This window comes from Amborella trichopoda, chromosome 2 (assembly GCF_054954075.1).
Source record: "Amborella trichopoda isolate Santa Cruz 75 chromosome 2, AtrichopodaSantaCruz75HAP2 v2.0, whole genome shotgun sequence".
In the NCBI taxonomy this organism is placed as follows: Eukaryota; Viridiplantae; Streptophyta; class Magnoliopsida; order Amborellales; family Amborellaceae; genus Amborella; species Amborella trichopoda.
The window spans coordinates 66953287-66964573 of record NC_142337.1 but is presented as its reverse complement, the minus strand read 5'-3'; the positions used below and the strand labels follow the sequence as shown (position 1 = coordinate 66964573).

The 11287-nt window shown below is 35.1% G+C and overlaps 1 protein-coding gene across 4 annotated transcripts; it reads left to right on the top strand.

The window, feature by feature from the left end:
• Positions 1-2736: 2736 nt before the first annotated feature.
• HYH (HY5-homolog) lies at positions 2737-8271 on the top strand. Of its 4 annotated transcripts, none has more exons than XM_088859625.1 (5): positions 2895-3154; positions 3233-3293; positions 3643-3793; positions 7684-7840; positions 7931-8271. In XM_088859625.1, the coding sequence occupies exons 3-5, from the start codon at positions 3678-3680 to the stop codon at positions 8000-8002; spliced, it is 345 nt and encodes a 114-aa protein (XP_088715751.1). In that variant the 5' UTR covers positions 2895-3154; positions 3233-3293; positions 3643-3677; the 3' UTR covers positions 8003-8271. The 4 variants fall into 4 exon arrangements, with proteins under 4 accessions (XP_006840399.1, XP_011621879.1, XP_088715751.1 ...); XM_088859624.1 differs by having other exon boundaries at positions 2970-3154; positions 7681-7840; XM_006840336.4 differs by lacking the exon at positions 3233-3293 and having other exon boundaries at positions 2737-3154.
• The last annotated feature ends 3016 nt before the right edge of the window (positions 8272-11287 follow it).

The window sequence follows — 11287 nt, the reverse complement described above, 5'->3', positions numbered from 1 at the left end:
TTGCATTTTTCTTATTTTTTATTTTTGAGAAGCACGTAGTGGTTGGTTGGTTTTTAAAGATTTATGCATGATACAAGATGGATGATTTATTATTTATTTGTCCAAATTTATGATCTTAAATAGAATTTTTCATCCAAAATTCATCTCCAATAGTGATTTGGAAGACCGACTTGCAAGAGTAGGTGCGTCCAACCCTGCCCATTTCATAGTAGCCTTAAATTAAATACAATGTCCTGTGCATTTATTGTAAGGTTTGGATTTCGAAAATCAAAACTTACTACTCACAAGATCTTTTTCCTTTACTTTTTTTTTTTTTCTTTTAACAAGAGCATGAGTAGCATATTCTTGTAGGATTACACTATATGCTTACTCCCTCGGCCAAAAGAGTTACTTGGGATGATTTTTTATCTTAAATTGTGGACATTTTTTCAATCTGAAATTTTAAGACCCACTTTAGAACCACCAAATGAGCATTCTAACAAACAAAAAGAAAAGAGTTTCGAGTTCCCAAATATTTAAGTGTTAAACCATCCATTATTTGGAAATATCCTATTCAATCTTTTAACATTTTTTTCAAGCACATCTAATTTGCGTTTTACAACAAGCGTACGCATGAGGTCGGTCATGTGTCTAGGAGGTTACCGAACGAAAAACGTACTCCTAAATAGGATGTTAGCCAAGGGAGTGAATCTACAATATGCTCCCATAGAAGCACATAATCATTAGGCAAAAAATGGAAATGTGTATTTATATTATAGAGTAACGAAAATTGTTTAATGCGGGCTGGATCGCATTTCTACATATGCCGTCCAGAAAGGGTTAAGCATCCATCTAAAAGATGGATACAAGTAGGTATTCCATCTAAAAATAATAGAAACTAACGGTCCAAATGTTTTTTTTATTAGAATTATTATTTCTAGTGTTTAAATTTTATTTATATTTTCATATTCATGATAGATATTACATGTTTTTAAAAATTAAGTCTTAAAATCCATCTCACAAATAGATTTATTAAAAGGCCCACATTTCTACATATGCCGGCTTGGCCGCATGGAAACTAGGTCTAGATAGTAATCCAAATTGTAACTTTTACCAAGTTGCAACTAAGAAGGTCAGTACAAGCAATAAATATGTTGTAGAGTAGTTTCCCACCCACTTTCTTAAAAAACAAAGGTAAATTCATCAAAATACAACTTGCATTTATTTAATATGTGAAAAGTAGTCTATGAGTCCAGGGATGCATTTCTACAATTGTATACCCCAAGGTATTAAAATCCATCTTTATAATGGATGTAAATGTGTGGTCCCTCCTAAAAAGGATAGAATCTAATGGTTCAAAACATTTCTCCAAAAAATTATCATTTTTAAATTTTAAATTTTTTGTTCTCTATATATATTAATGGTTTCCATGTTAAAGATTATCTATATCTAAAAGAATTACGTCCAAACTCGATCTAAAAAATTGATAAAAAAGAGGGGTTGCATATCTATAAATGAGTCTTAGGACTCATAGAAAACTTGTTCTTGAACATTTTACCTTTTTTATACTATTCCAACCCAAAGTGATGTGTATTTTGAAAGGTATTTTGAAATTCAACCAAACCACATAGAAATATGTAAAATAGTGAACTTCTTCCATGTAACCTCACCCAAATATATAGTCCAAGTAACCCATGATCTCAGCTATCAAAGCTTAGTAGATGGTTGAGATGGCTTGAGTCAAGCTTAGTAGATGGTTGAGTTGGCTTGAGTCACAATGTTACAAGCTGGCTCTTGAGCTACACATCTTGATATGATGGCTTAAAATGTTTTATCTTTAATTTTAATTCTATAAATCGTTTTGCATCGAGATTTGGGGCATGCATATATCTGACAGGCGTAGGGGTGTACATGATAAAAATAATAAAAAATATTTTATGTGATGAAATATTATTTTGGTTATATATATATATATATATATATATATAGCAATGATCCAATGCAACTGTTATATCATAGTATAATGAAACAACACTTCTAGAAAACCATGTTTGTGCTATTTGTATGACCCCAAATTTTGCACACACACTCCAAAAACGAATCTAAACCATTCACTATGTGAATTTCAAGATCTTAACCTTTATAAACTCAAAATCATTTTTTTTTTTTTTAATTTATTTTTAACATTGTTCATCTAATGATAATAAAGTCATCCAAAAAAATAAGAAATGGAAAAATCCTTCTAAGACCTAGATCTAATCATCTCACCAAAATAGACTGGTTATGTTAATTGGACTAAAAAAATACTTTCTAGGTTGTGTTTTTAATTTTTTTTTTTTTTTGTGATTGTTCATTAGAATGAAAAGAGTGTATAAATTTTGAATCAAACAAATGGCCATAAGATGGTATTTTAAGGTTGTTGCGTCATATTACTACATAACGGTTGCATGAAATCATTGCTTTTATATATATATATATATATATATATATATATATATATATATATATATATATATATATATATATATATATATATATATTTGCTAGGTGCCCCCCCAAGAAGGAAATGAGACACCCCAAACTTCAGTCAAAAAGTTTTTGTAAAATAAAATTAAAAGTCAAATATTGTTTTGATGTAATATTGTGACGAGCAATCCTAGCTATCGATTTAGATCAAATGGCTGAAAAGAAAAGTATGGCCATATATAATTCATATGTTGTCAGGGCCACACAAAAACTATGTAGCTTTCCCAAACTTCATAGGTGCCTTTTGAAAAAAATTACAAGAAGAAAGACCTAAATGCGTTTAATGCCCTGCCAAACATGCTGTAAGAGTTTTCGAAAAAGAATTGGCGGGGAGGAAACTACCATTCAGGACCGTTATCTGTACAAATATATGAAACTGATGACAAAGTGAAAACCAGTAGCGCTAAGGCTTCCACGTATTTGCTTGCTTAACCAGTAGATCTTTGCCCACAAAAAAAAAAATCAAATGCCTCTTTTTTACCATTCTTCTCCTTCAAACTGCATTCTCCATTTTTCAGGTGACCGCTGCCCTAATTTCCAACCAACATTCCAGCAAAAATGCCGCTTCCCGATTCACAAATGGCCCAAGGCAATAATCAGAGCTCTTCTTTGGTGGCTTCTCTCCCTCTCTCTACAAAGAGCAAAGTTGGTCAGTGGTCATAAACTTTTCGCACTTTGTCACATTGGTTTTTTTTTTCTTATGATCTCAGTGGTTTTGTCAGTCCAGATTGTTAGGGTTTCTTTTCATCCAGAGGCATTTATCAGAGATCTGTTCAGATGAAATCATGGTTTGTTTAAGGCATTTCTTTCTCATTTGGAATAGGGTTTCTCTGTGGCGTATCAATTAGTTTTGGTTTTATGGTTCTAGGGTTTCTTTCATTCTAGGGTATCGGCTATGGTTTTGTTCTTGGGTTTCATGTTTCCACTATGTTCAGGTTACTGACTTGGTTTCTTCCTTTGAAATTATTATTTGTCTTCTTTGACTAAGATTTTGGTCTTTTGAATTTTGTTTTTTCTATCTTATATATATGTGATAATTTTATCAAGTCTTGCTTCCTTTGGGTTTTCTTTATCTTATTCTAACATCAGGCCTTCTTCATACACATCCAGTTTGATTTTTTTGAGATCTACATGCAGAGGAAAGTGATGAGGATATCTTCACCGTTCCTGACATGGAAGCTCCTGCAAATGAGTCTGGTGTTGCAAAGGTAGAAGTCCAACAAAACAAGATTAGTCAGCGCAAAAGGAGCCGTAACCCTGCTGATAGAGAGTACAGAAGATTAAAGAGGTTTTCTCTTTATAACTCTTCGTTATCGTTGCTCGTGTATTGATTGCCAAAAATATCCAAATATAAAGGGTTTTTGCGCATCCACATTTCTGCCACTTTGATTGGTAATTTGGGGTAGTGTAGTTAATTTGTAATGTTTTTTGGGGACTAATATGCATTAGGCACATATGAACTTCTAGTTGAAAGTAGGGATTGATGCGTTAACTTTAGTATGAGGTTGTTAAAAAAACTGTGTTGTCATCATCAAAATCATGCGAGAATCTCCAGTATATTCTTGTGTTTTTTGAAACTCAAATATTTAGAATCTGCATTTATTGGCATTTCAACCCTGTTTCACTGCTTTCTTGCTGTTGTACATAAATATTTTTCTACTGTTTATGAATCTCTCTGCCATAATTCTTTGGACTTGTATTGATAGCATTCTAGTTGACATCAAGTTCTCTTTTTCTCTCTAATTCGCCTTCTGCATTTCCCTACTTTGTATAAATTTATATTTATACTTCTTATCAATGTCCGAAAACGTGGAACCTGAGGAACTCACCATGGCAAGGTTCTGACTTGGTCATGACTCCCACCAAAATTACTGTTCCTTTTTAAGAGCTGTACACACTTGGTCAACACTTAGTAAGACATGGTTAAAACGCAGGTTATCCAAGTCGGTCATTTGGAACCAGCAAGGTGCCCATGCCAAGGCTTTGGCAAGTCCAAGTCAGACTCGCCAACCGGCAATGTGCCGGTTCCAAGACTTTGGCAAATCCAAGTTAGACTCGCCAAGTTTTTACACTGCTTGAAATGGTAGAATTCCCTCCAGGGTGTGGAGATAAGGGCAGGGCATGAACTCCCAATTGTAAATGAAAGGAACCTCTGAATTCTAGTAGATTAGAAGGTGTTGAGTTTCCTATGCGAAAATGAGGAATGTAGTAGTTTCTGTCTAGGCTTCTTGGGAAGTGTGCATTGGTGGGGGAAGGACGGTGTGTTAGACTTTTTTTATCATAGATACCAAGGAATTATTTCTAAAGAGAGGCTCAATTTCAGCTTGTTTAAAATGGACATTCCTTCTTTTTGGGCTGTCGAATGGTGGTTTTGGGACTCACGAGAACCCCATCTTCTGTCTAAGGTAGCCCCAACCACCCCAGGACCTTGTGATGCCTTCCCCCTAGACTGACATTTGCTCTTTGGTGACATGGTTGGACATTCTATGACAATGCCATGTTACATTACATGGACAGTGTTGCTATTATAATTGGAGACAGACGATAAGGATATATATTTTTACTAGAAATATGAAAAGGCAGTATAAGGAAAACAATTGACTTTATAGGCCATAGAAACTTAGTCACTCTCTGAGAAATTGCAATGGTTTCTTTCAGTCACTGTTTGACTACCAACTGCTACCCACCATCTATCATCTTCTATAAAGATTCTTGCCATCAGATTGTAGTTTAATGCTTAAAATTTGGCCCTAAAAAAAAAACAACAAAAGCTTTACCTTTGGCAGAATCTTTAGTGTTAAAGGCTTTAGGTTGTGAAACATCCCCAATAACTACTAAATCTAAATTATAAAAGCTTCTCGGTCATAAAAGTCACAAAAAGGAGTGAACAGCCTAAAGGCCAGAGTCCACTAGTGGTTAAATGTTTCCAAAGAAAGATGCCAGAGTTCTATCTGAAAAGTAAGACTGCCGTCAAGGAGGAACAATTGATAGTGCTTTATTGTGTCTGCCATTGGATGTTCTCTTATGAGCATAAATGAAAAGTTTGTCAGCCTCTTCACTGCATTTTCTTAGTGTGTTCCTACCAGCATTGCTTATTTGATTGGCAGATCTTGCATGTGATTTCTAGCCAGTCTCAAGCTTTCAAACCTATTGCTTTTCAAACTTGTTAGATTATCTATATGCCAGTTAAAACAACTAAATTTGACATGGAAGCAATGGACAATTGCGACAGGGAAAGCCATTGATAATGAACTCCAGATAGTCACATTATTATGAATGGTTTTACCAACTCATAGGAGTTTTTATCCGCAACGTTGATCCATAAGGAACAAATACAATCTCAGCATAGTGTATCTTTTAAGTGAAAGGACTTAATTCATGAAATAGTTTGCAACTTAACCAAGATTTAAAATAATGTTATTTACAATAAGAACAGCCAAGAGTTGTTCTCTGTCACTGTTATAATAGTATCACAATGGTAATAATGGCAGATGGAAAGGGAAATTTAGATAATGTCCTGCCATTACCGTTATATTACCATGGTTCTTTTTGAACATTGGTCTTTATCCAGTTTGGCTGAATGTTTTTTCTATTGGGTATTTCTTTATAATTTTTTTTGCAAATCATGAATATCATCATTGAGATGGTTCTTTCTATTGTTGCTTTGTGGGCTGATTCTGCTGATGTATTCATTTTCTGGCTGGATACAATAATTCCTCTGGTAGTTTTGACCTTAAGTAATTGATATGTGGCTTCTAAATTGCACTCAAATATAAAATTGCCTTCCAAATTTCATTTAAAACCCAGCTGATTTTGATCCCTTTGATACAGTACTAAAGTTGGTGAAATGTGATATCTCAAATTTAAATGTCAGAGAAGTTAGCTTCATGAAGTATACATGTGAAATTTTGTATGTGTAGGCCACAAAGCATTTATACGAGTGATGGTATGGGAAGCCTTTCTCTTTACATTGAAGGCTTTTCCAATTCTGTTTGAGAGTGAGTTCATCAGTTGTTCACTTTTGGAACAATTCCATTTCCCTCTATGTACTTCTTTCACACTTGAGAAATGCGTCTTGTAGTCGCTCGGTGTCAATAATACTCCAGTCCAAAATTGAGGGGTTTCTGAAATGACAGCAAGAAGCTTCTTTCCTGCAACTTTTTTTTTATAATGGAAATTTTGGAAAATTTGCCCATTCTATGGAGAAAAAATTCTCTGCACATTGTTCCTTAGAAATTTCCCGTAATCCTTGAGAGGGAATTGCAGAATTGCCCATTAGTCCCATAGTACTTGCTTGTTACCCACTAATTGTTTCCTTTGGATTTTTCTGCCCCATCCAATATCTTCTAGGTTCATTCTTCCATTATTTTGATGCAACAAAAGAGAAGAAATGCTATTCTGCAATCCCGTTTTCATGTTTATATGAAGGTGAAAGTGTGAGAGTGAAGGACCAATTTATCATTTAAAAGATTTTTGAGAAATTTCCAGCAAACTAGTGCTATGGGTTGTGCTTAATGGAACACGATGGTTGTTTTGAATAAATTTAATACAAATATTGTATGATGTGGGATATAAATGCAATTTTCTTTGCTAATCTGCACTCTCGTTTTCATGTTTGTTTGTGTGAAGGTGAAAGTGTGAGGGTGCGGGACCAGTTTTGCATTTAAAAGATTTTATAGAAGTCTCCAGTAACCTAGTGCTATGGGTTGTGCTTAATGGAACTCTGTGTTTATTTTGCGTAATTGTTATACAAATATGATTTGAGGTGTGTGGTGGGAGTATAAGCATATTGTCTAGTGATCTCTCTCTAGGTTGACTAATTTCTTTTTTTTTTAATTTCCTGAATATTAGTCAGCCAGCATATTTCTTTTTATAATCTTTGTGGCTTCTGTTGCAAAGTGCTTATGCTATGTTTTATGTTGTTTGTATTTTATTTCTATGTGAGGGATAAGTTCAAAGAGGGCATGAGCGATTTATAGGCTTGAAAAGGCATTTTCTTTACAACTTTCTAATGAGGACCTGTAAGTTTTTTATGATATTTGAACATGTTAGTGCTGCATCAATCTAGCTTGTTTGCACTTTCCAAATATAAAATATGCACATCTCTCTGTTTTATTCCTTAATTCTTTTGTTCAGATGTGATTTATGATTATGGATGGCCATCTGTTGTCGCAGTAGGTTGCTGAGAAATAGGGTCTCTGCACAACAAGCACGGGAGAGAAAGAAAGTTTACATGACCGAGCTAGAATCCAAAGCCATTGAATTGCAGGATATGAATGCCAAACTGGAGGAGAAAATATCGACCTTGATCAATGAGAACACTATGCTAAGGAAGGTATGTCCTTCCATACGACTCTCTGTCTCTCTCTGCTTGCATGTCTATCCTGTTTTTCTTATCGGGGGCATTGTCTCATGATTTCCTTAGGTAATCATGAACACAAGGCCTAAGGTAGATGAAAATGTGGAGCCTCTGAAGAACCAAGCTGGACATAGCTAATAATCATACTTCAATTGATTGTAATCTTCCATAGTTTTGTTATGTACAAAATCAGTGCTAAAATTTCATCATAGAAGTGTATCTAGGGGGAATCTTCTATTTCAGTTGTTAGGATTCCCATGTGCAAAGCCCATGGGTTTTAAGATATAGTTGTAGAAGGCTTAAAATAGCTCTACATGTACAATGATGCAAAGTTGCAAATAAAGTAAAGGAACAGCTGTAGGGAGATCCAATCTTGTTATTAAGATCAAAAAGCTTTCTTATGTAAACCAGTAATGAACAATTGGAGAAGATTCTTAATGCAGCAAACTGAAGTATGAGAACATGAAGAAACAAATATGACATGTAGAAAAGAGAAGAAATAAGCTGTGTGTGCGTGTGTGTGTGCGGTGTTTGTGCTCCCTTTAATGCCACACCATATTATCTCTTGTGAGGAACACCATGTTATTGCTAGACAAATAGGCCATAGGTTGCATAAAAGGAAAAATAAATATTGGAATCTTATTCCATGAGAAAAAAATGATTATCCTAAAGGTCTTGAATTTGAATGTTCCGAAACCCTTTTCTTGCCCTCGGAGAAATGCATTCCAACTCCTACCTTTTCTCATAAGACAACATTTGTTTTTCTTCTGACTTGTGCCATCTACGCCAACTTCTCCCATAGCAGAAAAACCACCCAACATAGAAAAATTCTTACTCTTGAGAGAGAGAGAGAGAGAGAGAGAGAGAGAGAGAGAGAGAGAGAGAGAGGTATATCCATATGGGTTGTCTTTGAAGAGTGATGCAGGAATGTTTATGTGGGCTGTCTAAAATTGACCAAATGTTATCAACAAAACTGGTTGGGGTCAAGTCTAATCACAATTAGTTTGACAGCCAGGCGAATCAATAAAGGATATATATATATATATATATTTCAACCTTGTTTAGTCAGTTTAAGCAGTAAAAAAAGGTCAATCCAAGCGGCCATAACCTGTCAAATATTCATATTCATTGATTTTCAACCAAATCAAGTTTTGCTCGAGACTATACTAGGTAAGGCATCAATGAGAAATCTGACTAGTTGGACCAGCCAAGGTAAGGCATCAATGAGAAATCTGACTAGTTGGATCAGCCAGTCCGGTCCAATCCAACATGGGACAAGAATTACAACTATTGTTAAGTGCTTCACTGCCTCCCAATTTCACTTTTATATTTGCACTCTATATACAGAATGAGGCTTCACTGGTCAAAAGAAAAGAAATCTACTGAGCTAATATACTTCACTATTAGGCATGCCCATGCCCATTTCTCAGGAGTTCCACCTTATCAGTTCTGTGTTCTAGTGGTAAATCCAAGCAGCCTACCCATCCATATTTCCTTTCATGAAATGAATATATAGGAATTGTTGACACAGCTTAAAAGTATTAGAGAAACTAGACATTTGTTACGAGCAATCTCTTTTGGAATGGTTCAACAAAACTTGAAGTTGTCATATGTGAAATCGGACGGCTGGGTTACCCCGAAAAAATTTCTTCAAACATTGAGCGGAGGAGCGACATATCCCATCCGCCCCCTTTCACATATGAAGGATTGGGATGATGTTGACTCATCTCATTGTGTACTTTCTCCTATTTTCATAAGACACTGTTACAGAAACCGACCGTGAAATATTGGTTAATTGGTTTGCACATTGAAAATTCAGGCCTAAACGTTCCTATAAAAGGACCCAACCAAATGACAGGAGTACCCGCTCGTCCACAGTGGGTCTAATTACTGAAAGTGTCCCTGTTCATTGAAGAAATTGAACCCTAAACAAGGGCAATTAGGGTAATTTTAAAATATTCTTGGAGGATGTACCTAAATGAAAAAAAGAAAATGAACCCAACAGCTGATGTCGATTAGGATATTTTCACGCCTTCAATAATTTTGTAAGGGGTTTTCACCCCTTAAATGATATTTTCCCTAAAATAATCCTGTGATGCATACAAATTCCATCTTTCATGCAAGTTAAAAATTTACCAACAGGTCTATTAACAATTTCTTTTCTAAAAACTTTGAGGTGGCAACTGTGATGTTTCCCATATTATACAATACATCCTAGCAAGATCTGCAGTCTTCTTCATCAAGATAATTCCACATATTGGGCACTAAAATTAGTGATTGTGACCATGAGATTGTGGTGGGAATTTTCCTTTATATACTGTCTTAGTTCATCAAAGATAATGTTTAATTACACGTTCATCTTGCATATGCTTTACCAATTAAGGATGTGGAATCAAATCGTATTGTTTTTATGTAACAAAGATTTAATAATATATGGGCCATCTCATGAAGAATCTTGACAAAACGTGAAGATCATATGCTGATACTCAACGAAGATCCACACTTTTCACTATTTGGGAGGGTATAATAAAGGAAGAAAGTTGCAATTTTGGAAATAAGAGATCCCCACCCTGTTTTCAGTGCTTAGAGAGTGCTCGTACAGGACCATACTGTACATTTACTCTCTTGGGTAAAAAACGTACAGGACCATACTGCTCGTTGACGCCTTTTTTTTTTTTGACATTTAGTAGCCCAATCTTGTCCTAGTGTGGTCATGTTGGGTCGGATACATGTGCACATAAGCATGAAGGCACATATGCATGCTAAGTTACATCATATCACTTAAACTTTCCCCTTTGAACACCATTGGCCATGTGCAATGGCAAGTATGTACCCCACCCTTGGTGCTAATTGTTGCCACTTAATTTTCATATAGATTAGCATATGGTTTAGGTCCACCCCTCTCATTATTTTATCTTTAAAATTTGGCAGATCCATTGTCACGATCACTGCGATTATGAATCCGAAACAAAAAAAAAAAAAGGAATATTGAGTCTTAGATATGGTATATTTTATACTTTTTTCTAGACCATTCAAAGATCATGAGATCTGCGATGTTTTTGGAGCTGCAAATTCACGATTCAGAGGCATTAATAGTTTTACAGCGATTTGGGATGTGTTCTAAGCCCTAAATCCTTCGAAAACCAGGCTGATGCATGAGCCACCTGACTTACTTTTCCTGTAGTTTGTGCCTAAATACTTGAATTGCACGTAGAGAGAGACAGAGACAGAGAGAGAATTAAAATGCCTAATTTACTTGGTGCAGTAATACTTGTAATATGAAAAAGACCTATAAATTCTTAATCTCATTTGTGAAAATAGGAAGAAACACAAAGTATAACTTAAAATCAAAAGCAATCTAAATACAAAAGAAATTATGATGCCTAAAAGGAGACCAAGGGCAAAAATGAGGGCAGTAACACC